The 27,865-nt window shown below is 43.4% G+C and overlaps 1 protein-coding gene across 2 annotated transcripts in view; it reads left to right on the top strand.

The window, feature by feature from the left end:
* Positions 1–25,740, top strand: part of abca12 (ATP-binding cassette, sub-family A (ABC1), member 12) — a 43,059-nt gene extending 17,319 nt beyond the window's left edge. For both annotated transcript variants that reach the window (XM_028990740.1, XM_028990739.1), the window contains exons 26-71: positions 116–336; positions 428–2,818; positions 3,116–3,219; positions 3,944–4,050; positions 4,493–4,698; positions 4,794–4,873; positions 4,965–5,095; positions 5,400–5,570; positions 5,868–6,032; positions 6,275–6,470; positions 6,555–6,694; positions 6,837–6,956; positions 7,057–7,147; positions 7,547–7,726; positions 7,929–8,214; positions 8,665–8,779; positions 8,973–9,302; positions 9,407–9,476; positions 9,557–9,691; positions 9,803–9,955; positions 10,053–10,236; positions 10,677–10,895; positions 11,101–11,297; positions 12,398–12,555; positions 12,649–12,888; positions 12,965–13,109; positions 13,515–13,761; positions 14,263–14,352; positions 14,958–15,057; positions 15,341–15,468; positions 15,755–15,842; positions 16,217–16,325; positions 16,771–16,825; positions 18,631–18,808; positions 18,985–19,100; positions 19,906–20,065; positions 20,148–20,401; positions 20,540–20,741; positions 21,130–21,239; positions 21,442–21,592; positions 23,646–23,780; positions 23,914–24,017; positions 24,090–24,182; positions 24,360–24,465; positions 24,756–24,893; positions 25,126–25,740. In XM_028990740.1, the coding sequence (XP_028846573.1) occupies positions 116–336; positions 428–2,818; positions 3,116–3,219; positions 3,944–4,050; positions 4,493–4,698; positions 4,794–4,873; positions 4,965–5,095; positions 5,400–5,570; positions 5,868–6,032; positions 6,275–6,470; positions 6,555–6,694; positions 6,837–6,956; positions 7,057–7,147; positions 7,547–7,726; positions 7,929–8,214; positions 8,665–8,779; positions 8,973–9,302; positions 9,407–9,476; positions 9,557–9,691; positions 9,803–9,955; positions 10,053–10,236; positions 10,677–10,895; positions 11,101–11,297; positions 12,398–12,555; positions 12,649–12,888; positions 12,965–13,109; positions 13,515–13,761; positions 14,263–14,352; positions 14,958–15,057; positions 15,341–15,468; positions 15,755–15,842; positions 16,217–16,325; positions 16,771–16,825; positions 18,631–18,808; positions 18,985–19,100; positions 19,906–20,065; positions 20,148–20,401; positions 20,540–20,741; positions 21,130–21,239; positions 21,442–21,592; positions 23,646–23,780; positions 23,914–24,017; positions 24,090–24,182; positions 24,360–24,465; positions 24,756–24,893; positions 25,126–25,218 (9,192 nt within the window). In that variant the 3' untranslated portion in view covers positions 25,219–25,740. The remainder of the gene's footprint in view (positions 1–115; positions 337–427; positions 2,819–3,115; positions 3,220–3,943; positions 4,051–4,492; positions 4,699–4,793; positions 4,874–4,964; positions 5,096–5,399; positions 5,571–5,867; positions 6,033–6,274; positions 6,471–6,554; positions 6,695–6,836; positions 6,957–7,056; positions 7,148–7,546; positions 7,727–7,928; positions 8,215–8,664; positions 8,780–8,972; positions 9,303–9,406; positions 9,477–9,556; positions 9,692–9,802; positions 9,956–10,052; positions 10,237–10,676; positions 10,896–11,100; positions 11,298–12,397; positions 12,556–12,648; positions 12,889–12,964; positions 13,110–13,514; positions 13,762–14,262; positions 14,353–14,957; positions 15,058–15,340; positions 15,469–15,754; positions 15,843–16,216; positions 16,326–16,770; positions 16,826–18,630; positions 18,809–18,984; positions 19,101–19,905; positions 20,066–20,147; positions 20,402–20,539; positions 20,742–21,129; positions 21,240–21,441; positions 21,593–23,645; positions 23,781–23,913; positions 24,018–24,089; positions 24,183–24,359; positions 24,466–24,755; positions 24,894–25,125) is intronic.
* The last annotated feature ends 2,125 nt before the right edge of the window (positions 25,741–27,865 follow it).

Raw genomic sequence — 27,865 nt, 5'->3', positions numbered from 1 at the left:
TTTTGTGTCATTTAGAAATATTTTGTGGTTTGAAGTCGAGCCACTAGATGGCAGTGTAAATCTGCAACTCTCTTCAACCCCAGCACAAAACATGCTTCTTTCACTTTCTGCACAGGCAACTGGACTAGAAGAACAGTCTGTGAATGTCACAGCTTCAGAGATGGTTACGGCGCTTGTGACTCTCTATGAAGCCAGTCTGAACTACAGTGTTGTTATTGAAGATCTTACTGCAGCGCTCACACAAGTCATCTTGGAGGGGGTGAAGGAGATAGGAATGGGGTACCTGCCTGGCCCACATGTTGAGCTAGACAGTGTGCAAATATACCTACAACAGAGGTGACGCCCTAATCGAAACATAACAGCATTAGAATTATGCCACTATTGTGCACAATGTACAGATCATTAATCAGAGTTGTTTGTACTTTAGCTTTTCAGTCGTAGAAGCCTCACTGAACGAAGTTCTAACAGAAGCACCCTGGGCATACCCGTATGTTTCTGCGGTGGAAAAGGCCACGCAGCACATTATACAAAATTCATTTGAAAATGATACCTCCCCCCAGCAGCTTCTGGCGGCAGCTCTTGACATTCTGCTAACTGGTCTGAACTACACAAATGAATCCGTCCTCAGTCTCATTGATGCAGGAATGGCCCTGGAAAGAAATGGACGGTCAATAGACAAAGCCATCAAGGATGCCATTGAGGTGGTCCTTCAGAGAAACCTACTAGGAAATTGGCCGGTGGTTCAAGATTTCTTGCAAGTGTTTGTTCTGAATACGAATGATACAAATTCTATACTTGACAGTGCTACTGAGTTCTACGCCTGGATTAGCAGCACAGAGCAGAGCGGAATAGGACTGTACACAGAGGCTCTGCCAAGACTCTTTGCCATCTTTCATGAATTTCTGTCCACTGTAACGCAGCTGCCATCAGGGTCTGAGGTCTACATTGAACTTACTGGAAACATCTTGAACATGCTAAGACAGATTGCCCACACCAGTGACCTCTTTTCTTCAATTGATTCTTATCTAGCTTTGCTTCAAGGAGAGATGTCTTGGGCCTTGAGTCTTGGAGACCATATTCCTCTCACTCAGATCTCATCAAGAAGAGCAGATCAAGGTGCACAGAGCGGAAAACTAGGGGATATCCTTGATGTAGACTACGGTGCCTTGTTCCAAGTCCTCTCCGTTCCACCAACTCCTACAGAAATCATGGAGACCATTCATGTTTTTTTTTCTAATCCTGACCTGGCAGTCGTAATGAAGGGTATGTCTGAGGCCATGCCAGGAAGTCCAGAAGAAGAGAGCATTGACAGAACTCTGAATATGCTTTCGTACTTGACAGCGCCAAGCCAAACAATGGATTTTGAGAAGATGTTCATGATGATGATGCAAATGAGATGGAACGTGCAAGACTATGGAATGATCGAAAACCTGGTTGATAGTTTTGGGAAAATGGTTGATGTGGCTTCTCAGTTATCCCTGAACATCTCTCCGAATGTTCAGCACATAGCTGTCCAGGTTACAGATATCGTGTTTAATATCATTAACCACAAAACCAACACCACTAATGTGGCTTCAGAGTTACTAACAGCAGTGAACAGCATCCTTACACAAAACCTTGAAGCCTCCAACAATGTCAGTACTGAGATCACAAGCATTCTTTTAGACATCATCAATTCAACTGTATTGTCTGGTCCACAAATAGATCTGCCAGTCTTTGAAACGGTGCTGAATGAAATCATTGGTGTGTTTTCATCTAACCTGCCCACAGAAACCTTTACATATTTCAATACATCAGGACAAATGGCCATGGCCTTTGCAAACCTTGTCTCGTACCCATGGGACACAGAAAAGGTCATACAAGCTTCAATTAGGATATCTGAATCTTTGAATAACCTTCTGGAAATTTCTGACATGTCTGCACTTCCGGTTGGCCAATCCATTGAGAACGCAGTTCAACCTGTAATCATGGACTCTGCCCTGGCGGCTTATGCTCTGTGGAATCTGTCTTCTGTTCATTATATGTTCCGTACCAGTATGGACAAGGAGATGTTGGTGAACCAGAGTATTGCACACCTGAATACCCTTTTTCCAGAAGATGTACAGGTGTATACCCAGTCACTAAGTACTGTCCTTCTCAGGGCGCTCTCTTCGGTTTCCAGCACAAATGACATCAGATTTACCATAATGAACATTTCCCAAGATCTTACAACATCTCTCCTCCATGTCTTCAACATTACTCAAGCTCCTGAGACCATGGACCCACATGACCCTACTCACCTTCTCTATGTGATATCCAACCAGGTATTGGAAAGCCTGTTTGACAGCTTAATGATGAACTCCTCCTCCATGGATTGGACTTACATTATCCAATCACTTGACAGCGTATTAGTCAATCTGAACACAGTGATGCCATCAGAAGCTGTTCAATACCTGAACATCTCATTCCGTGTCCTAAAAGATTTTGCCACCACCCTGAATTTCACTACCAATACAGGAGATTCTCAAGGAGCTGCCTCTGCCATTTTCAACTTTGTTGAAACCGTACTGTCCACAGTACCCCTACAGTACCCCTACAGCAACAGCGTTTTTGACGATTTAGAACTCACAGTGAAGACCATTCTTCATATTCTCAGTGCTGGCCAGGGTCATTTGGAACCATCTGCTGACATCATCCAGCAGGTCCTGCTGAACATCCAAAAACTTTTGCCTTTAACTAATAACAGCATGGAGTTTAGTGCAACAGAGTTTTTGCTCAGTGCTGCACAAAACAATGGCAACTATCTGTTGGAGATAAACAGCACAAACTGGGAGGACAAGTAAGTTTTTAATTGTATTTCTTTATATTTTTTATTGAAAAAGTTAACACTTTTAAACACTTTGACAGCACTGCTAAAGTCAATGAACTGGGTTGTCTTTAGCATATATGTTGGAATATTTGTTCACTTTCATAAAAGCTATGAGAATGTGCATTTTAGCATTTATGGACATATATTACCATAATTGATTCCAGGCTTATATACAGAAGACAAAACAAGTTGTGATGGAAATGAAGGAGTGAATAATGCCTGAAAAGCACTGTGCCAGCTGATCTAATTTTTTTTTTGTTTCCACAGAATACGCATGGCGCTGACAAACATTACCGAAAGCGTTCCTGATGATCTTCCATTTGCCCCGCTCATTAAAAATGTAGCCTTGAGCTTGACCAATGAATCCCAAGGTACATTCACTGCCATATTGTGCCGCTTCACGTTTAGCTACACACTCACCCAGACTTCAATGTGACAGGCCTGTTTTACACAGATCACGTGATGGGGCAGATGCGACAGCCATTTTTTCCACTTAATTCGGCTTTAAGTTGCATCTATGTGATCACAATGCTGCACAGCTCAAATCACTCTAGAATTAGATGAATGAATCACGAAACATATGTGTGCACATACACATGTGTCTATGTGATAGAGAAAGAGAGACAATTTATTTCATTTAAAGGCCAAAAGATTATCATATTTGTCAGTCTAATTTGAGCAGCGTGCAAAATGTATCATAATAATATGAAGGACATGTGGCCAACATTCAAGACTTCCTGAGATAAGATTTCATAAATTGGTGTTCATGCTGTGTTAATCCGGTAATTCCTAGTGCTTGAAGCCACACATTCCTCACATCAAGATTAGCCTGTTTTACAGGATTCTTACCACCTCCCTTTTTTGTTTATTGCTTGAGTATATAGGGTGTTCAGTGGCTGACTTCACAGAGAATACATTTGGTCCTTTTTGCCTTGTTGGTTTATTGAAAGGTCTGTTTAATTATGTCATTGCGCGTCGGCTGAACAGTGGAAAAAACCCAGAGAGCGAGGTGCTTATAATGATGCCCAAAGGGACTCAAAGTTACTGTGCCACCATGAAAACTGATCTCTTCCTATTCTCTGTGACTTATTGCAGAAAACCTAAATCTGCTGCTTCAGACTTTAAATACTGCATCCGAACTCCTATTTACGAGCTGGATGAGTGACAACTTCAGCCTCACTTTGGATCGCATGTCATCCCAGGTGAATTTCAGCCGTACAGTGTACATCATCACATTGTAAATACATCACAGTGTAATTAAACTCTGCAAGCTTAGCTATCTAGGTTAGCTATCTAATGATCAATATGAATCCATTAGATTACATTCAGTATTCAGAATATAAAATTATATTTAGAAATACTGTATTTAAACTATTTCACTTATTTCCTATTATTACAATATGAGTTGCTCCCCAATTGCATCATTCTTATTTTCCTCATTATGTATTTATTATGTTTTCTAATGCATTTATGGCTGTTGCAGACTTCATGTATTGAAAATTTCAGTGTATTGGTAGACTATGTCTTTCCAGTAAATTTACTGTGTTTGCAAATTGTATTGTACAGTACAAAACCAAAAAAAGCACAGTACTCTAACATTGGCAACATTTTGGCAAGAGACCTTGATCGTCTACTGTTTCGTAGGTGTGTGCTCTGGAAGGGATAAGGCCCATTGTACTTGTCACCGAGGCGCTGTCTATGGAGCCGGGCGTGCTCTGTCAGTCAGCCATGCCTACTGTCCAGGCTCTTCATGTGCTCAGCAACTTTGTAGACAACACCACTCACCTGTTTGATGCATTGTTTGACATCTTCATCGGAGACCCCGTCACTTACAACATTGAAACTGACTGGTATTGCTACACTTTACGCCGTGTGGTTACATGGTACTTTCACGTCGACATCTTGTTTATTTTGAAATTATAATACGTGGTCGTATATGTTTCAGGACTCGTGTCATATCTAGGATTCTTGGCTTCAATGTCACCAGTTTGACTACATCTTTTGAGATCAACATAACTACAAATGGTATTTTTCAGACATTTCTTCTTTTTTTTTTTTTTTAGTTCAGTGTTATTCTCTTTGTTTAGTTCAGACTTGAATTTTTGTTTTTGGACAGGTGAAATTAAGGTCTCTGAACTGCTATCCAACCCTGAAGCTTTTGCCTGGGCTGTTCAGAACTACACAGATTTAACTCCCGAGATTGTGGATGCCCTGCTAAACTCATCTCTGCCAAGCAGCAACCTTCAGGTAATGCGTGCACCACTACTACACAGGAAGAGCAAAGCTCAAACGATTTCGCTACAGGCTTCGCAGACGCACAGCACAGCAACTTTCCAACCTGGAAAATGAACTCAGCAGTGCTGGGGGGGGGGTGCCAGATGTATTGTTTTATGTTAATGCATGTGGGCTGTAGCTCTTTTTTTATATAATTATATATATATTTTTTTTTCTGTGAGAACACTGTTTACTGCAGCCGTTATTTTACTGAGACGCTTGTTCTTGATGCACAGCCATGATTCTGTTTGGCTTTATTTCTTCCTCCCTCTCCCAGATCTTGTCTAGTCTGACCAGCCTGCGATATTGCAACGACCCATACAAACTGCATCTTAGCCGAATGAGTACAATGATCTTCAACCAGTTCTGTTCCCTGAGCCCAGTGCAATGGTACAAGTTGGTGGTGCTCGTGGCTCGCCACATAAATGTAGAAAACATGTTTTTCAAGGTAATCAGGTTATTCAGTTTTTTTGGTTTTTATAAATGTAATTTGTACAATCTTGTGCAAGATTGAAGTACTAGTTGCTATGGAAATAGTTTCCCTTTAAAAGACAGTATTATCAAGACAACAGTGAAATCTGGACTTTAATTTAAATTGACTCGAACATGTTAACATTATTTCTTTCCCTTATAATTGTCCAGTCATAGCAGAAAAATAATATGTTATCAAATTTGCGCTGATTCCCAGATCCACGGTGAGTTTTTCTGTGCAATGCTGCTTCCACCCCCTGCCATTCTCTTCCAGCTCCTGCTGTCCAGTGATATGCAAAACCTCCTCGGGACCCTGCTGCAGTTAGTCCAGTTCCTGACAGACATGATGAACAAGCTTCTTCCTGCCATCAACCGGCTGCAAGAGTACCTCGTGTCTTTCAGTGACCTCAACCTCATGGCAAACGCAGAGTTTCGTGGTGTGAGTGTCAGCTTGTGGTGCATAATTGCTCGCTTCTGGCTGGGCAGACCTGCTGAGACAAGAGCTATAGTTATGCAGCACATATTTTCCGAGGGTTCTATTGTTATTCCTTTATTCTGCTGGTACAGCTGAAACCCTCCCTTTGCTCAGTTGCTCTCATTTTGCTCAGATCTATTGTCTATTTTTAGCTAGAGACCTCTTTGTCTATTCAGGTCTGTTCTATTTTCTCCTTTTTTTTGTAGCTGGTGAGGGGAAAACGGTCAACAATGTCCAGCAAGGCCACCTTCCTTACCTTATCCCGAGCCTTGTGCAGTCACGGCATCCTGTCACTTTTTGCCATCTCCAGGCTCCCATCCATGTTGGACTTTGACTCTTCAGTGCAGGAGGATTATGAGAAAGAACAGCTCATTGAGAAGTTCATGATTCCTCACGACGCTTGTATGAAAGAAGCTCTCTGATACATTTTTTTGTGGTTTAATCAAATACAACAGCATTTTACAGAACAATTTCTGTGTGTTTTAGCGCCGTTTTGCATGAACCTCTTCCTGGATATGGTGAACACCACAGGAGGTGCTGTGGCCTGGGCTTTCCTTAAACCCATGCTTCTGGGCCAGGTCCTGTACACCCCAGACACGCCCTTAACCAGAGCCATCATCGAGAAGGTAGCTAACCAAATTCATGAGCAGTAATTGTGTCTTCCAACATACCTGAGCAGCCGAAGCATCCACATGGTCCTAGAAATCTATGTAAATTCCTTCAAATAATTTTGACTCCAGTGTGTGTTTGACTCCATCTCTTTATCAGTCTAACGGCACCCTTCACCAGTTTGGAGAACTGAAGTTGTTCGCCGAGGAATGGCTCCAGTCATCAGCCTACATAATGCAGTCGGCTCAGCTTCTGAATCAAACCTTGCCTATGCTGCAGGTACAACGCGCAGAAAAGTGAATTCAGTGTGGCTGCTGCTACTCCTTGTTGGTGGATGTTGGTAGATTCTCAGCATTGATTTGTTTCATGATCTCTACAGAATTCCCTGAGCAACATGTTTGTCCAGAATTTCATTGAGGCCCAGACAAACATTGATGTTGCACAAATGAGAGAGACCCTCAAAAGCTTCTGTGAGTGATTTCGGATTTATTTATATTTACTGTAACAGAATACATTAGTGAATACATTTAGGCAAATGTATTCCGTATTTAGTCCATCACAAGTGTTTTGCAAAATCTGTTTAATGAATTTAGTTCAAATGTTGATTGATTTAGAATCCCTTTAAAACCCTTAAAGCCGCCTGTAAAACAGGATCTTTATGAATAAATACTCGTTTTTTTTTTGTGATAGTCTTAGAAATTCTTTTCTCAGCAAATTCAGTTTTTCTGTTGTCTGCATGTGTGTGTGTTTTCAAAGAGACCTTGAAAACTCTCTGAACGTAAAGTGCTCTTCTCAAGAATGAGCAACCCCCCCCCCTCCCCGCTCTCTAACCCTTTCATCTCATCTCCTCTCTCACAATGTCTCTGCAGCTAATGTAACTGAGCTTCTGGAGAGGAATAAATTTATTGTGCAGCAGATCACCACCTTGTCCTCGCTAATGATGAACCTCTCATCCTGCGTGAACTTCGACCGCTACAAGGCCTTCGGCTCCGCTGAAGAGTTGGATGAGCAAGCCGAGATATTGGCCCAGACCCGTGACCTTTATGCCAGTAAGAGCTTTCAGGCGAAGGGAACATCTTAGTCTGGCTGGCCACGTCTCGCCAGTCAGCACAGCTTAAGAAAACTGAAGTGCATGATCATTTCAAGTCCATCCATTTTTGTTTAACCACATGAACAGAGGTCATGACATTTTTTGACAGCCACAATGATTATATATATATAAAATGAATAATCATTTCCTTCTCTTCTTAGGCATCATCTTTAAGTTGCCTGCAAATGTGTCTGTCCTGCCTAAAAAAGTGGACTACACCATCCGCATGGACATCGAGAACTCCATGCGCACGGACCGCGTCCGCAACCCAATTTGGGTGCGGGATTCCTACATCTCCTTCACGAAGACGCAGCGCTACAACCGCGGCTTCGTCTACCTGCAGGAGAGCATTGACCGTGCCATCATAGAAATACAGACCGGCGCGCCTGTCTCTGAGCCGGCCGTCCAGCTGCAGGCCTTCCCTTATCCCTGCTTCCCCAAGGACAAGTGAGTTCCCCTGTCCAAAAAAATGGCCAGCGCCGCGCAATAAATCATGAACCTGAATTTTATGGCACAGTTCTTCAGACGCCAACGCTGACATGTCATCTTGGAAAGAATAGCTCGAGAAGTCTTTTGTTATTGTATTTTTGTCTCTGCGTGATGTCATGATCCATGCATCTGCGCTGCATTGATTTATAGCAGAACAGCCCATAATGCTGATACTATCACTTTGAAATATTAGCTCCAGCGTAATAAACAGCGGCGCGTCCTCATGTATCAGAGTCTGTATCTCGTGCGAGCCAGAGTGCCGTACAGTATAAATGTCCCGAGGTTCTGTGCGGCGTTCACCCCCATCCCCCCCACATGTCTTTATTATTCGATAGCGAGACACGGGAACTGGACTGCCATTTACTAGAGCTGACAGAGACTGAGGGCTCTTCCCCTTTCATTTTTCAGGTACCTGGAAAGCATCTCATTTGCATTTCCTCTGGTCCTCATGATTGCCTGGGTACTGTTCATTGCCCACTTTGTCAAGATGCTGGTCCACGAGAGAGAGCTGAGATTGCACGAGGTACGTGCCATTTGATAAGTCGCTGAGGGTGGAAAAGACCCCCACAATAATCCACATCTGAAACAGGAAGATCTCATTTATTTGTGGATCATGTGGATGCTAAATAATAAGAAAAATATACATAAAAAGCATACATTAAAAGTAGCCTATTCTGTGTCAGTAAGCATATTAACTGGCTTCATCACTCTCGCAGTATATGAAAATGATGGGCGTAAATCCCACCAGCCATTTCTTTGCCTGGTTCATCGAGAGCTCGTGCTTCTTGCTGGTCACCATCATCATCCTCACCTTCATCTTGTCGGCCGGTGGTGTGTTGCCCCGCAGCAACCCCTTCCTGCTCTTCCTCTACCTCAGTAACTATGGCTTCAGCATCCTGGCCATCAGCTTCCTGATCAGCAGCTTCTTTGACAAAACCAACATTGCCGGACTGAGCGGAGGGATGATCTACATCATCACGTTCTTCCCGTTCATCGTGGTCATGTCCATGGAGAGCAATCTGTCCTTATCTGTCAAGAGTGCACTGGTGAGGAACAAAACAGAGACTGGCACCTTCATTTCAGGGGTCCATTTGAATCGATTTACCATTGTAACTACAATCTCCCTCTCCGAACCCCCCTGCCCCCACAGAGCCTGTTTTCTCCAACTTGTTTCAGCTGCGCAAGCCAGTATATTTCACGCTATGAAGCTCAAGAACAAGGTATGGCTATCCGAACCTTATAAATTTGACCCATAAGCCCTGTTTCTCACTATTTACCTTTATATGCTTTCCTTGGCTAGGGATCCAGTGGGACAACATCTATATTTCACCAATGTCTGGAGACTCTGGCTCCTTCGGATGGCTTTGCTGGCTGCTCTTGATTGACTCCTTCATCTACTTCTTCATTGGTGCATACATCCGCATGGTCTTCCCAGGTACACCATCCTGAGAGCGGTACAACTGGGATTCATGTGTAATGAAGTCTGTGTTAATGCACTGGTAGTTGGGGGCAGGTTCGATTTTTTTTTTCTTCTCTCTCTCCTCAGGAAAGTATGGCATCGCAGCACCATGGTACTTTCCAGTGATGGCGTCCTTCTGGTGTGATTTGTTTGGTTGCTCCAAGAAGCCAGAGAAAGCAGCCAGAGGGCTTTTCTTTTCCAATGTAATGAACACAAACTTCCCACACAATAAAGGCAAAGGTACCCTCACCAACAATCGTTAATAAAACCGATAACAAAGCGTTTTGCTATAACGCTCAAACAACAACCCTCATTCTATCTCTCACCCTCCCTGTAGGCCACGATATGCTCCACACTCAGGCTGAAGATGAATTCCCTGGACTACCAGTGGGGGTCTCGCTCAATGGCCTGACGAAAATCTATGGAAACACACGAGCTATTGACAACCTGAACTTGTCTTTCTATGAGGGTCATGTCACCACTCTGCTGGGCCACAACGGGGCTGGTAAAACAACTACAATGTAAATGAGCTTCTGTTATCTCTGTGATATCGACAGCCTCAACACTGTTTTATCGCATTATTTCTTCAGTTCATAAAGGGCACCCAGATTACAAAGGGGCTATAAATGTACTGAAAAATGCCACAGCTGTGGTCTGTACCAACACTAGCTACAAAAAGGAATGCTGTATGAAAATATAAAAGCAATAGAATATACAGCCAGTACTACATAGTGCATTGAGTCCCTATAGGATCATATTACAATCACAACAATTAACGCAAATTAAGCCAACCCCATTCTGCGTGTTCTTCCAATTTTGTTTAACAAACTGCAAATTTTACAATGACCTGTTGCTAAAGTCCACGCGTATTGCTGAAAACAGTGCTGTTTTATTCTCACTGGGCTAAATGCATATAATGCAGTCATGCCATTGCAAGTGAACTTGATAAATTTTCTTTTAGGTCTCTTCTCACTGGCTTGTTTGCCCCGTCCTCTGGCACCATTGAGGTTTATGGGAGAGACATGCAGATGCATACTGATGCTGTTCGTAAGGACCTGGGCGTATGCATGCAGTATGACGTCCATTTCGATCACATGACTACCGAGGAGCACCTGCTACTCTACGGTCAGATTAAGGCTCCGCACTGGACACGACAGGAGCTGCACATGCAAGTGCGCAAGTGGGTGTAGTTTCCATTATGCACACATTGTACCTGAACATGAATAATACAGTACATTCTTCTTCAATTAGGTAACTTTTGTTCTGTTGATTTATTTAACTGATGCGTACATGGAAGTCTTCCCCTCAAAAAAATCTAATTTAAATTTCTAGACATATTTTTAGACTCATAATTTCATTAACTTTAACCATTTTTTTCCCACAAGAATCCTTGAAGAGACAGGGATGTATGCCCACCGGCACAAGAGAGTAGGCACCTTGTCAGGCGGCATGAAGAGGAAGCTGTCCATCTCCATCGCTTTCATTGGAGGTTCCCGCCTGGTGGTGCTGGATGAGCCCACAACCGGAGTTGACCCCTGCTCCAGACGCAGCATCTGGGACATCGTTCTACAGCACAAGACAGGTGACGCCTCCGCCCGGCTCCAATTAGTCTGTGTGCTGGTCAAAGCACTGCGTTGGTTAATCCCTGGAGGTTTCTGACTTTCTGACTGGTTTTGAATTTATTTCAAGAAATGTGTTGGAAATTATGGAAGTGTAACAGAGCAGAGGAGACAAACAGAAAAACGTAACACCTGTAATGTGCCTTGCTTTTAATCTTAGTTATCGATTGCATATATAAATCAACTCATATACAGCAAATGAAACAAGCTGAGTTATAAACCATACATGTAATACCCCTGTTACATCTACCAGAGTGAATGCATCGAACATGCATCAGCATAACTGTGATTTATGTTCTGTATGATCACATCATTTATATGCAGGGAGTTTTTTTATAACAATAATAATTAGAGCAATAATAATAATACATAGCATTTAATTTGTTTCTCAAATGCATGAACAACCCTGTAGTGAATTAGGTATATTAAAATACTTTTATTATCTCAAAATATACTGCTGTGATCTTTAACAGTGTAAAGGGAGGGCAGTCATTGCACCAAATGAAATGGATACATTTAAGAAAAGGGATAATAATATGCTATTATCAGTTATTTTGGTCTAGTCGGCCACGGTCTTTATTAAAGAAACTGTCACTGTTGTGTTATATTTTGTGCATCTTAATGTATGAGTTGGAGAATGGCAGATAATTATCTTTCATCTGTTCACAGCTAAAAAAAAAATTTCACATTTACAATATATAATTATGTTCGTGTGTGAAGGTTCATTATTGCTCATTTAAAACTGAGGAAGCCAGGTTCTAATGGAAATTCTTTATCTTCGCTCTGCCTCTATACCTCTCTCTGACACATGATGATGATGTTTAAGATGTTTTTTTCCCTTCATGAAACATAAAAATCTTTATGCATTTGTCCAAACCCGGACTAGGATTTGTTGAAATACATTTTTTGGGGTAATCCAGATTATCACAAAGTAACAAATATGGGGATCAACTGGCGCAAATGAGCTCCATGCACACCTTTTTTAGGATCTGCTGAAAGTCTGTGTCACAGAGAACAACCCATGTTGTTAATATATTTCACCTATTGCTTTATGTGGCTGTAGACCGTACCATTATTCTGTCCACTCACCATCTGGATGAAGCCGAGGTTCTCAGCGACCGCATCGCATTCATGGAACGTGGAGGCCTCAAGTGCTGCGGTTCCCCCTTCTACCTGAAAGACAAGCTTGCCAAGGGCTACAACCTCACCCTCACCAAGAAGGTACCCTGTTATTACAAAACCACAGGATGTCATCGTAACATCTTTATTCTTCTCAGCCATGTGTAATATGGTGCTGTTTCACCTGTCCTTCAGGTCAAGAATCCTGACTCAGATGAGAGGTTTGACAATGCGGAAGTGAAGACTTTCATCCAGTCCCACCTGCCCGATGCCCAGCTGAAGGATGATGGGGAGGTGGGGGATGTGGTTTTCTCTCTCCCGCCGTACAGCTCCCAGAATGCATCAGCGTACCGCTCACTGCTCAGCAGCCTGGACCAGAACTTGGACGTTCTTCAGCTCGGCTGCTATGGCATTTCTGACACAACTCTAGAGGAGGTGAGGAGCCTACACATGCAAACACACTCAAGGATGAGGGAGCTTATCAAAATCTGATGGCTGGAGGTCTTTGCAGGTCTTCCTGAGTCTGACAAAAGATGATGTTGAAGCAGAGGAAAGACCATGGTCTGTGTCCGAGACGGTTCTTGAAACAGCTGCATCTACGGACAGTCTACCAGATGACCTCCAGGGTAGCAGCTACAGTTTTGGGGAGAAAACCAGTAAATATGTCTTCTTAATTCAGCACGCCTACATCAGCTCAGATGCCACATCAGATGGGTGTACTCCAAACTAACACCTGTCAGAAACCGACTCATTTCAGAGACCATTAAGATATTCATATACTTTCATAACAACAGCCTGTTATAATTATGTTAAACGGGCATAAAAATAATAATGTTTTATATTGTTCAGTATCTGTGGAACGTAGCAATCGATTGGTATATAAATTGTAGATAGATAAACAAAGATATAAAATCTGAATGATCCACCCTAAATTACTTCCAATTTCTTAACACACAATTGTTGGAAATTATCCCTTATTGGATAAAATAATGCAGAAAACATTTTCTATAAAGCAAAGAGTAAAGATTATTAACCCATGCTTAAATTGCCTGTTTCCTTAGGCCTGACAGGATCATCTACAGTGCATGGGTGGGCCCTGGTTGTCCAGCAGATTATGGCCATGCTGACCAAACGCGTGCATCACTCGAGACGGGACTGGAAGGGCTTGGCCTCCCAGATTCTCTTGCCTGTTCTGTTTGTCGTGGCTGCCATGGGCCTCGGATCCATCAGGAGTGACTTGCAACACTTTCCTGAGATGCAGCTCTCCCCTGGGCTCTACAGCTCTGGCAATCAATACGCCTTCTTCAGGTCAGTCAGAAGAAGCGTCCTTCGGAATAAAACGTACTGTATAACGTTTTGCTGAGTAATCAAATCGCCTGAATACAAACAAAGCAAAAAAAAAAAGGACTGGCAGGACAATACAAAAGTCATCTAAGTCAATTATAAGGCCAAGACATTAAATATTTGTGCAGTGTGCACAACTTAGCTGCATTTTGCTGTCATATCAACAACTATTTACTCACCTCAAGAGCAAACACCATTTGTTACATATATTTCGAGCAACAAAATGTTTAACATTGCATGTTACAAAAATCGTGAGATTTCAGATGAAAATAAAATACACTTAAATTATTATTTATTTTCCAAAGCCTCAGGGAGCCGCACTGTAAGGATGAAAGAGCCGTATGCGGCTCCAGAGCCCCCTGGCCTAGAAAATTAATATCTAATGATTTAGGTTTCACATTCAATCTATTTGATAGTTATTATATTGGTATGTACATGTGTATTTATGTGTGTTTTTCCCGACAGCAACCAAAATCCGGACAACAGCTCTCTAGTTGACACGATGATGTCTTTCCCTGGCATTGACACTCTGTGCATGGACAACCCCTATGGCCCGTGAGTAATGGCACTTAATGACATAATGGCGCTCACGTCTGATCCACACTCAATGAAATATTTAACAGAATCTGATTTATTTGGTGCGCCGCCCCTCCTTTTCTATTTCAGCCATTGCTTAAAGAGTCTTTCACCACTTCATTTACCTTTCAGTAGCCTTATATTTCATTCTCGCTCTGACTCCACCGCCTTCTATCCTTTCTCTCTGTGCCTTTTCAGTGCTTCACAGAATATCTTACAATTTTTAACATCTCTACTCATGCCACGTCTGGGTAAAAGCTTATAATACTGTTGCCATGAGAAGATCATTTGTATTCTATAAACACTTCCTGTTTATTGGATAGATTTCCCCTTACAGGCACTCAAATCAGTGTTGGCACTCATCAGCTAGACCGTAGAGGCGCCATAAAATTGTCAGCTTAAAAAAAAGAAGAAGAAAGCCTATCCAGCCGCTCGCGAGGGCTTGTGTCTGATGCCCCGTGGATCATCATAGAACAGTGCTGAGTGCCATGGTGCCTCCTGAATACAGATGGCGGGCCCGACTTGACTATGATGTACAGCTCCATGGGCTGAAAAACAGCTTACTCTGCTAATGCACTCCGCAGGACCTGCAGCAGGAGCTCGAAGGAGGGGCCACTCGCCTGGACCTCCAGCGGAAACAGCTCGCAGCCGTACGAAATGTGCAAGTGCACCAAATCCGAGCAGGTGAGGCGCACTGAGGATGGATGCCACATGATTGAGGCGCTGTTGGAGGAAGGTTAAAAATAAAAAATAAAAAATAAAAAAGCTCTGGGAAGAGTTTGCTTTTTATTTGCTGATGAAGCAGTATACCGTTGAGATTGTGTCTGCAGGGTTTTCTTGCTCAGCCTTACGGCAATACTGATTATTTGGCAGGTTTATCTACGGTGCAACATCTGCCAGGCGGAAGAGAGTGGAAACTTTGTGTGCGTGATTAATGTTTCTCCAACGCTTGCTTTATGCCCTTCAGATCTGTCAACAAAACAGCTATGATCCCCCTCATATGAGGAATCCATCATCACAAATTGTGTATAATCTGACCGGACTCAATGTGGAAGATTATCTAATCACCACCGCCAACGACTTCATTAGAGACAGGTAAATATGAAGGACGCCGTGTGAACATGGGTGCACATGTACGAATGGTTATTGTATATTGCTGTTTGCATTATAGAGGAACAACTGATAATATTCTGCTGATTGAATATCAAATACACCTGCCACAGATCCTGAAATTACAGGGCGTATGCATAAATTGTACAATACAAAAACATTTGAATAAATGCACAAACAAATATACCAACATTTAAAAAGTGCAGGGACAATTAAATCCAGATTGAAAAAAAGGCAGTATTTTGTGGTCTAAAAAAATTGTTCTTCTTAGGTATGGGGGATGGTCCTTTGGAATGCCACTTCCACCTGACCTTCAGATGGATCTGCTAGATGTTCCCAAAAACAGGACTCTGTCCAAGGTCTGCATGCTGTCTCGGCTTTTATTTATTCCTTTTGTAACAAACCAGCGTCGGTGCATCTGAGCGCAAGAGGGTTGATAGCGTGTGTTTAGTGCAAACATAGTGATATGCAATATTTTAGATCAAATTGCAAAACAACCCGAAATGACAGGGTCGGCACTGTAGCTTACCTTGTGCACCTTGGACATGATTTCATATGTATGAGTTTGTGTGGGTTGATTGATAATGCAAACCTTGTTATTTTGTGCTTTAAGTGGTCACGTTTTGATTATTACAATGCCAGGGGCGGATTTGTGTTTAAAATTTTTTTTTTAAAAAGGTGCCGCTGCTTAGATATTAATGCATTTGCGCGTGTCTTCATCTTGCTATGTTAGGTGTGGTACAATACAGAGGGCCACCACACCATGCCGGCGTATCTGAACAGCCTCAACAATTTCATCCTGCGCTCCAGTCTTCCAGCGGGCGGAGACAGCTGGCAGTATGGTGAGCTTCACATGAATCAAACCACCAGTGGAACAGTCTACGACACACTAATCGGGGTGCTTTCTGATCACTGACAGGGGGCAGTGTGCTCCTTCCCTTGCCAAAATGCCCAAATTGGCTGTGTCAGGAATGCTAATTAGCGGTGCTGAGAGCCACACTCGTGGTCAGAGCCTTATTTCAACATCGCCAGGCACTGGCTGAGATTCACGCTCTGACTCTGGGCAAGATTAATACAATCCCAACAGTCAATAAGGAAATGTGGAGGATGCAATCATTCAAATGTAGCTGCCGAGCGCACTCAGGCCAACAGAAGACCGTAAATCCAAAGGGCGTGAAGGAAGAGAAGAGACTGTGCCCCAGTGACGTGTCCGTTTCAGAGGAACACTGGCAAGAGATCCGTGAAAAAAAAGCGTGACACAACCATTCTGTCTCTGTCTTTGTGCAGCGATCTCTGTGTCCAGCCATCCCTACCCAGGCCAGGTGGAAGAGGAAGACATCATGTAAGACACAAAAACTGTGCATCTACACAATACCCCTACAGTAGTCTAAGATATTAGTCTGAGCGGTGAGCAAATATTGAGGAACCTTCAAATTATTTAGCAAAATTTCACCAAGATGATTTTTGTAATTTGACATAATATAAGAAGCACGAGGCACAAGTGCCCGACATTGTTAATGAACTGAACGCAATATCAACATAAATAGGCCTGAAGGCCAAACATAACCAAAGTAGCTCTCACATGTGTGCCACAGATGAGCAACTAGGATTAGAAACAGGAGGCGGATGTATGTACACACAGGCTACACAGGTTATTCATTAAACAGACCGGGCACAGACGACAGATCGAATACATTTTCAATTCTGAAATATGGTCCTGGTAAAGTGGGTCATCGATGGGCTTCACAAACATGATCTTTGCAATAGACATCTCAGGACCATGGACACTACCAAAAAACCTACTGAATGACATATGCAGTGTGTCTTGTATAGCTTATTAATGGTGGGTGAAATAATATATCACCAATGAGGAAGATATTAACCCAGTGCCTAAGAAGACAGGTTGAGGAAAAATTCTCTACACGTCCGTTTTCAGCCTGTGCTTGATGTATTGTTACACACCATGTAGTTGCAGTATATCGTTTCGTAAAATTGCTGCCTTTTGGTGTAAAATTGAAGCCATAGGTCTAGTAGTGTCAGGAAAAGCTGTAGAATGTACCAGCTGCGTTGTGAGAGATCAGACTCCTAAATCCCCCCTTGACATTTACATTCCAGTGATAATGCTCTCGGAGTAATGCAATCTGACTGCCGTAGTTACTCCTATTTGATTTTTTTTAAATGGATTTTCCTAGGCTTAGGCTATTGATCATTGACCCTGTATAATGTGTGTTTACTCTCAAGGTGGTTCAGAGGTTAATTGATTCGATGACGCTGCCCAAACTCCCTTGTGTTTTTAGCGCTTCGGGCTATTTTGGTTTTGCCTCATTTGAAAGCCGCGGAATATGACCGTCATTGTTTGTCTAAAACAATTTGGATGAGTTTGGCCTGGAGCCTGGCAGTTTGATCTTACAAAAGCTTCACTGCACCAGTGAACAGAGGAGAGGAATAAGAAATGGGGGTAGAAAAAAAAAACGGACGGATGGATAGAGAATATCAAATATAAAAAATGTAAGCAGGACAATAGATACAAAAGGAATAGTAATGTTCTGAATTTGTTTGATTTTTTTTTTCTAAGCCTATTTGCAATATTTGTCACACTCTCCAGTCCTGACACCGGCAACCTGCTGGTATGAGGATAAGGTGAATTGGTGTTTCGGTGAACCACAATGCAGGGTGGCTCAGAGGGAAGTGGTACGCCCAGCAGGTGACATTTCAAGGCAGCAGAGTGACACTGTGCCGCTACTCTTTGACTTTTCTCGAAAGCCACATAAACAGCAAGTGAAGAGGAAAATAGGGGTGGGGACGACACAACATTGTTATTCATGGAATGATGCGATTGGGAATTCATGTTCACTTCTACTTCAAAAACGTTAGAAATAATCATGAACAGGAAACAGTAGAGTAGATATAGTTTTATACAGGAGTGAAAAAAACAGACATAAATAGGCATTTTCTTCAGTACAGTTCATTTTCTGCTCACTTAACTATTCACTATAACAGACACTTTAAGCAAGGGTGTCCAGTCTATTGCATCCCATAAGGAGGCTTGGACGTACCTGATTATGAACATTCCATGGTATCCCTACCAAATGGACAGACAGATATGTATTTCAAATCTCTAATATAATGTCCATATTTGCCCTCCAGGGTGAGAGGCCTTGTCAACACACTCGTGGCTCTGTGCATCCTCACCGGCTTCTCCATCATGACCGCCAGCTTTGCAGTCTATGAGGTCCAAGAGTATCACAGCGGCTCGAAGCGGCTACAGCACATCTCAGGGATCAGCGAGCCCTTCTACTGGGCCATCAACTTCCTCTATGATCTAGTGAGTTATCAGACAATAAACAGACAAACTGTAGTTAAAACAGGAGGCATACTGTACTAGAACAGTTTTAAGGTATATAAAGCGGTAAAAATGCTTATCTGTGTGCGAGAATTCATGACACATCAACCCAAATGATCATTCTGTATTTGATGGGAGCCTCCCTCTGTTTTCCACAGGCTCTGTACATGGTGCCCGTGGTGCTGTGTGTCATCGTGATCGCTGCCTTCCAGCTGCCAGCCTTCACAGACCGGCTAAACCTGGGCGCCGTCACGCTGCTGCTGGTGCTGTTCGGGTCAGTGCCGAGTCAGATGGGTTATAAAAACTCCCTGGTGTCTGTCTGTCCTCGTAAACCGCGCCGTTGTGAGTGTGAGAACATTTTATGCCGTCTGAATCCCCGAAACACTCCTTTCTCCTAGAACACAAAGACGTGCTAACGTCGCAGAAAAGGCCTTTTCTCTTGTTAAAGTCCCTGGATGTGTCCGTTGCAGAGCACCTAATAAGACGTGCCTATCCCCCTAACAGGCGGGGCTGCAGCCACAGCCATTGCGTGACTCGTCTGGGGCTAAAATGGCGAATCGTCAAAGTCGCACAGCCCCTGAAATGCCAATTTCATGCGCGCCATCTCTCGCTCGAGCGGCACGCCTACTGCTAGGTCTCCGGCAGAGGGGTCAGTGTTGCGCCGCCGGGGACTTTTCCGCTTTCCAGGTAATAAATAACCACGTGTCCCGCATACGGCCGTCATCTCTGGCCCGGACCCGTTTTAATTGCTTTCGTTCGGCGCCGGCGCGGCCCCCCGAAACTCTCGTCGGCCCCCACTGGCTCCTTTGTTTAAGCACATCCTCTTCCTTGACCCCGGCACCCCAATCACCAAGTGTAATGAATAAAAAAGCAGATCATTTGCTGGAAAAGAGGAGAGGAGAGCGAACAACTCGCCACGAGGGAATAGATGAAGCAATTTATCTTTTAGCCCGAGCTTCTGAATATTTCCACCCACTTTGTCCCAGCTCTTTTCAGCCTGAAGTTTGTTTCTCCTTGACAGTTTGCAAAAGAGGCTCTGGGCTGGTGCACACCTAAAAAATCTGTTCCCGTCCCTGCAGCTTCGCCACGTTCCCCTGGATGTACCTCTTGACATCGGTGTTTAAGGACACGGAGATGGCCTTCATTAGCTACGTGTGCATCAACCTCTTCATCAGCATCAACACCATCGTCTCCACCGCGATACTCTTCTTCCTGGGGGAGCTCAACAAAGACGATGAGGTGAGGAGCGGCCTGGGACGAAACAAACGGAACGTTGCGGCAGAGCATTGCTAACACCCTTTTCCTGTTCTTCTCTCCACAGAACATCCAACAGGTGTACAGAACCCTGAGCCACGTTTTCCTCATCTTCCCGCAGTTCAGCTTTGGGAACGGGCTGCTGGAATTGGCCCGTGGGGACGTCCAGGTGCAGATCCTGGCAGTGTTTGGCGTGGATGCCTACAAGAACCCGTACAGCACCGATGTGCTGGGCTGGATGTTCCTGTCCCTGTTCTTGCAGGGACTCGGGGCTTTCACCCTGCGTCTGCTGCTCAACAAGTGGCTCATCCGTAAAATCAGGTGAACAGCGCTGTCACTGAGGAGGAGGCACTTAAGCCTCAGAATAGTCCAATCAAAGTAATGGGGAGGATTATCAACCCAGCGCAATTTGTGAAGGTGTTTATTTACCTCTCCTTCTCATCTCTTTCACCTTGAAAGGACACTGATCTTCCCCAGGAAGACGCTGCCACAAGAGGAGATCTTTGGGGATGAAGACGTGGTTGCGGAGCACCAACGCGTGGACAGCGGGGCAGCGAATTCTGACATTCTGCAGATCAACCAGCTTTCCAAGGTCTACAAGCAGCTGAACAAGAACGTGGTGGCTGTAAAAAAGCTGTCCATTGGCATACCAGCTGGAGAGGTCAGTGCAGAGTTTACTGATACCGTGGGACCTGCTTATACTTCCCACAACTGTGTAAAAACAGTGTTAGATGCAATACTGGTAGATGGTGCCAAATACAGTCTTTAAAAAGGGGGATCATCTTATGGTTGTACCAGTATGGAAATGTTATACAGTGAAGCAAAGACAAAATCTTCCTGACATGTGGACTCAGATGTGTGGTTATTGAGTGTTTTTGAAAAAAGACTCAACTTTCTGATTCCAGATTTGGGAACTATAGGCAAATATAGCCTTTGAACTGAATAGTCAGACAATTTACGATATGTGAAATGTAAAAGGCTTTAGATGATTGAGCTTCTATGAACGTATGTCATGTGAATAACCCTTGAATCATGGAAATTTGCTGCAGTGCTTTGGGCTGCTTGGGGTCAATGGAGCCGGGAAGACCACCACATTTAAGATGCTGACTGGAGACACCAGTCCCACAGAAGGAACAGCCCAGATCCGTGACTGGGATGGGTAATATTTCACCCCACAGACGTATTTTACCACATCTCCGTATCTGCTCTGACCTGCACTCCGCTTGGTTTCTGCCCATTTGTGTCCTGCAGTGTTAGATGAGAAGTGCTGTTACAGAGTAGACCACTGTGGGTGCTGTGAATTTCTCTGCTAATGACTCTCTCTCTCTCTCTCTCTCTCTCACTCTCACATGTTACTGCAGGCGGATGGTCGATATCATCAACTGCAGAAATGAGGGCATAAATATTGGCTATTGCCCTCAGGTGGATGCCCTGGATGACATGCTGACCGGAGAGGAGCACCTGTATTTCTACGCTCGTATTCGTGGCATTTCCAAACGGGAAATCGACAGAGTATGGGTCCCCACTCAAACTCTATTCAAAAAGGCCGCTGTGCAATATACCTGTACCAGAGCTGCATGCATATGTGCCTCAGCACAAACCCACCTTCATGCAGGAAACCCGCTGAACGAATCAGAGTGTAGTGGTTCGCTGTGAAAAACGCTATCTGTAATTTGCAGGGGGAAGCGTCAGGTAGGGTTTGGACGTGCTTGGTGCAGCATGCGTGCGTAGCTCGGCAAGGGGTGCTCTGGATAGATTTGGCCGGAGAGGCTTAGGTACTATGGTGGTGTGGTGTTTGACCGGTAACTGCTGGCTCGCTGGCCAAGCTAATTACTCTTGCGTCCTCTGAGGATTACAGGAGGCATTCCGGCGAGACTTTTTTTGGCTGCCTTTGGAACTTTAAGCTTCATAAGGCATAAACAATTCAAAGTGAGAAGGGCTTAAGAGATAACTGTGAAAAAAGCTTTGGCAATTCAAGCATCTTTTCAAGAGCAGATAATTAATTAACACCCCCCCTTCCTAAAAAATGAACAAGGACTTTTAGATTGATGTGGACCTGATTCACCAATGACTCTTAAATAAAAGAAGCACTGGCAGTGTCATTATTTTAAAAATCTGATCTAGGCCCCAATTGGAGATGTTTCCCTCCATTAAACTCTGACAAGCATCTCCGCCAACATGGACGTGACTACATGACTCTGCCACAGATGACAGCCCTCATTGTCACGCCTTTTATCATGCTAATTTTAATTAGCAATTCACCCAAAGCATAAGTCACAGGCATTATCTTGTTGGCCGTGTTGGACTTGTGCATGGCCAGCCTTCTAAAGGCTGGTCGCTTGCTCTAAAAAGGCTAATGAAGTTAGCGGGGACATGGCGGCGTGGCGGGGCTCGTAATGAGGTGACTCGGCTGAGGTGAGCAGAACGACGGCGAGAGACGTTTTGAGTGCATCTGCGGAGGTTGTGAAGCATTACATGTCCAGATGTCTGCTCGGGCTAGATTAAATAATGCTGAATGGAGCCGCGCAGTGAGATGTTCTTTTCTCGGTTTACACAAGGCTGTCGGCAAATCTAGTGCCAAGTTGGAAAGAGCTTCCATCCCTACTTTGGACCATTAAGCTGGATTAGAAGTATACACAGGAGAGTTTTGATGGGGAGTTTGCTTGGGAAAGGAAAGAGCGTGAGGATGGCGAGGAAAAAAAAAGAACAGACTCCAGCACCAACAAAAGTTCCTGGCAGCTCCATGTAAATCGATTTAAATGCGGTGGAAAGTCTGGATAGAAGCTTTTGATGTATGAATCCAATTTATGAAAATGGATTCGTGGGCCATGCAGGGCTTTGTGCTGGGTCAGAGGTCGATTGGCAGCTAATCAAAGCATTGTTCAAAGCCACTCATTACTGCGTCAAGAACACATATAAAGACAAATGAAAGAAACCTCCATGCGACCAAATGAATGCCTATAGTAACCGTTCAAAAGAATGAAGAATTGCTGAGCAGTTTTCAGTGAGTGGGTGTTTCATAAAATATTTGAAAAAATCCACATCCTCAGAGTAGGCAAAGCACTCAAACAGACTTTCATTTCATGATGCTCACCACATTATGAAAATTGCTTTGTAGAAAGCAAACATGACTTCATGGTTATGTTATAAATTAATTCTGACTTGTCATATGGATTGGACTGAATCATTAGCAGTGCCAATATTCGGAGAAATCTCGGCACCTTCTGTATAAATACAATTCATACAATTATGTTGCTTGTAGCATTAAACCCCTTTTGTAACATTCTAGCCACAATTAATGCATCTGATTGAATGGCTTTGCCTGGCAACAACACCAAAGGCGTACAGGTGCCAGACTAAAGTATTTCTGGTACTGTGGTGAAAATTCTGCCGATACACTGCATTAGGTGTGAGCGTGTGAGTGAACGGTGCGTCACGCACCATGTCCAGGGAGGGGCTCTGGCGCTCGATTGGGAGGTTCTGTGTGACGACTGTTAAAACCGCAGTATCAGTAATCAGTTGATAATGATTTCATCATATTTTTGTTTTGTGGTGCTTCATTCAGGTGGTTAACTATCTCTTGAAGAGGCTAGAACTGGGCTACCACAGGCACAACACTGCTGAGAACTACAGCTGTGGAACACGGAGGAAGCTTTCCACGGCCCTGGCCCTGATCGGACACCCGCAGATCCTGCTACTGGTATGTACCCTCCTGAATGGGGTGTAAACTTTTGCCGGATTCCTTCGCATATATTTGCATATAGTCATTTGCCATGACGCTGCATAGAAATACTGCAGAGGGGTTCTAAAGTTTCACATCGCTGACTGCACAGGATGAGCCTAGCTCAGGGATGGACCCACGCACCAAACGGCACCTCTGGAAGATCATTTCTGAGGAAGTGGAAGGCAAATGCGCCGTGGTGTTGACTTCTCACAGGTAGCCCTCGCCGACCCGCACGTTCTACTGTTGTTTGCTTTTTTGTGATTTAACACGTTTGTATTTTCGCAGCATGGAGGAGTGCGAGGCCTTGTGTTCTCGTCTGGCCATTATGGTGAAAGGACAGTTCAGATGTCTGGGCTCTCTGCAGCACATCAAGAACAGGTCAGACTCTCTTCCCTCAGCTCCCACAGGGCGATTAGTCACCGTGACCCTTGACCTCTCGTCTCCTTTTGTTCTCTGGATACATTTTTTTTCTCTATTTTGCCGGCATTTTAGTTAGAACCCAGGATATCAGACAATAGCCTTGATGATAACCTGCGTTCTGATCTAATTTGGCAGGTTTGGCAGCGGGTTCACGGTAAAAATGTACCTGTTCAGCGCTGCCTGTGACGTGAATGTAATCACCAGCTTCATGCAGGAGCACTTCCCCAGCACGTACCTGAAGGTACAGAACACCATGAAACCCACTTTGGGGCACAATTTTTTAGCAATGATATAGCAATTTTGACGACAGATCCATCACAAACGGGATCTCGGGCATCTTCGGACCATATGCTACCAAAAAAAAAAATGAAGATGGATTATCAGTGTTTTTATTCAGGAAATCTGAAACTGATGAAACAGACATTCCTGAACAGTCCCAATTATAATAACGTCCCCTCCATGTAAATCTGAGTGAAGACGCATCAGTGCTATCATCTGTCTGATCTGATTTTTCCTGGAATGTCTGGACAGGATCATCACTCTTCTATGGTTGAGTATCATGTGCCGGTTGCCCCTGGCGGAGTTGCTGACATCTTTGACCAGCTGGAGTCTAATAAGAGTGCACTGCAGATCAAGCACTTCTCTGTCAGCCAGACCACACTGGATGAGGTGAGCAGTGAAAAAAATGAAACATGACATTTTGATTTTTGGTTGTTGTTCCATTGTCCCCCTTCGAGACATGGTTAGTTAGTTTAGTCTTTTTGCAGCTTTGAGCCTTGTGTGTGTGTGTGTGTGTGTGTGTGTGTGTGTGTGTGTGTGCGTGTGTGTATGTGTGGAGAACAGAGAAAAAGAGAAACACAGCGTTGGAGAATTTTATAGCTGTCATGAATTTCTCCTCCAGGTCTTCATCAACTTTGCTATGGGAAAGGTTGGCATGGAGACGGACAACAGCGAATCGGCAGACTCAGACAGCCTTGATTCCTTTGACACATAAGTGCATTTGACACCAGCGCTGAGCTGGCCTGGTGAATCATGGACATTATATTATGAGACAAATCACTGAACATTCATATGCGTTTTTCAGAGGGATGTCAAGCGTGTGTTCATTTTATTGTCTTAATTAGAATCACGCGTACAATGCCATGAAAGAATCCCCAACACTTTTGTCTTGCACTTTAATGTTGGCATGTGGGTACTACTGTATGCGTAGAATATCAGCAATAATGTTCAGTCTTTTTGCAATATTTTCTTACTAGCTTACTGACAACCAGAAATGTATAACTATTCATTTCATTATTAATGAACAAAGCTACAAAAATGTTTGCCATTGTTTTTGGTGAGTCTAACAGGAACTGGAAGTAAATTGAGAGACATAAAATCCTGATCCCTTATTATCCTTTGACGTTGGTACACACTTTTTTACTACCTTTGTTGTGATTTTATCGTTATATTATGCAGTACAAAAAAATATGAGGGGTCACTGCTGACCCAACCAATTAAAACACTTGCATCATCAGTACTGTGTACCTCCTCTTTCTGGCTGCTTATTAACCACACAGACCTTTTCGGCTACCAGACATAAATGATTCCTCAATGTCTGCACATCCTCGCTCTCATTAATATTTCCTCTCAAGGCACACTGCTCTTGTAAGAATGTACTGAATATTTCATTGTCTCTGTTCTCCTTTGCTTCAAGGCGATGCTCCTCCTAGAAAAACGTACCAAACTTGTTTCTACATTAAAGCTATTTTTCAAGTGCAGTCGCCGAGTGCTTATCTTATTCCATAGTGCAAGGTTCAAACAAAGGCTTTCAACTCAAATACTGTTGTCTGAGATCCTTTTGTCCCGGGATGTTTTATGCATGCACATCACAGCTAAGTTGCTGAATTTATTCTTGTGCAAGCTTGCTTTCTTCAGACTGGATAAATGGCAAATTGGGTAGGAATGAAAAGAGAGTCGCAAAACTGCACACTCAAGTTTCACGTTTTATAATCTCACATATCTTTCGACACCGTGAAATACATGTGCCATGGATGCAGGTGAGTGCAGACCAATGCATGGCATAAGAGGGGTGCAGATATAAGGCCAGCGATCACAAAAGGAAAAAAATAATAAGGTTCAAGACTGTACAAATCAATGGTAATGCAGATTAGGTTAGTATTAGACAACATCACATTAAACCACAAATGTCGTAAAATATGTATAATATGGAAATACGATAAATTGCATTGCAGTTTTTGTACATCCAGTTTGTCAAGGTTTTGGTTCCTACCCCAAAGCTCCATATCTTAACCTTTTCAGCAAGAGCAGTCTCTGCTGAGCCTTCTTGAGGATGCATGAGGTGTTCAGAGATCCAAGAGAGGGAGTCAGTTCTCTCTGTGCCCAGGATCTGAAAGCTACTGTCTGTCTGCACAGGTGAGGCTTTTGATGCACAGAGTTATGTGATTGCTAGTGTCCCTCCGTCATCTTGTCCAAATTCAAGGAGAGGAAGTTGTCATGGCATCATACAAACATCCTCATTGTTGCCTGTGCAAATGTGATGATTTTGTTGCTCTAATGCTTTGTCAGCCTTTGCAATCACAGTAGTGGTAGTAAATATCCAGGAGGATAACAAACATGCCTGACAACATGTCCTGTGGTAGTAGCCTAGTCGGTAACACACTCACCTATGAACCAGAAGACCCGGGTTCAAATCCCACTTACTACCATTGTGTCCCTGAGCAAGACACTTAACCCTAAGTTGCTCCAGGGGGGGACTGTCCCTGTAACTACTGATTGTAAGTCACTCTGGATAAGGGGGTCTGCTAAATGCTGTAAATGTAAATGTAAATAAAAAAATGTGATGCAGCATCAAATACATATGACTTTGGTTTCCAAGATGACAGATTAAAAATTCTAAACAAGCTTTGTAAAAACAAGCCTGCTCACATCCATTTTCATTGCTGATCTGAATTCTGGGATCTCTCTTCCATTCCACCTAACCTGTTCCACCATCCAACTTTTCTTAAGCACAGGATCAGTCATTTCTTCTTTGACACATTATTTGCACAGGGGTTATGAAATTCTGATATGGGAGCACAAAATGTCACATCAGTTCAGCTTTCTCACACTTCAAAAGACATTTTGTGGCATTTTTTTTACATTGAATACAATGGCAAATGATTGTACTGTTAAAGGAAAAAATAAACACATCCAGTGCCTTATTTCAGATGATAGTAGAGGTATACAGTAATGACATAATTTGTTACTCTATTTGAGTATATTTTTGAGCACAAATGATGCACTTTGTTAATGCACAAAAGAATTTCATTTGTTTATGACATTTTTAATGGACATCATTTTAAAGTCAATTAATAACACATTATTAGACGGATGTGCCAAGAGTGGCATTAGAGTATGTCCAACATTAAGTTAATGAACAAAAGGTTCTGCTACAAATCTGCTACAGCCATAATAAATTACAGTTTTATGACAATGAAGTTTATGAAGGCAAATACTTTTGAATTTCTTCAAGTGAAATGTCGGCGGTAACACTCTATTCCGGAAGTGCCTGACGGGACCACGCCCAAACGCTCTGATTGGTCACTTGCGCTGTCTCCGCCCACGACCGTCCTACTTCCGCGCTTCCTTGGCGGGAAGTG

Source organism: Denticeps clupeoides, chromosome 9 (assembly GCF_900700375.1).
Source record: "Denticeps clupeoides chromosome 9, fDenClu1.1, whole genome shotgun sequence".
In the NCBI taxonomy this organism is placed as follows: Eukaryota; Metazoa; Chordata; class Actinopteri; order Clupeiformes; family Denticipitidae; genus Denticeps; species Denticeps clupeoides.
This window is presented reverse-complemented; position numbering and strand designations above follow the sequence as displayed.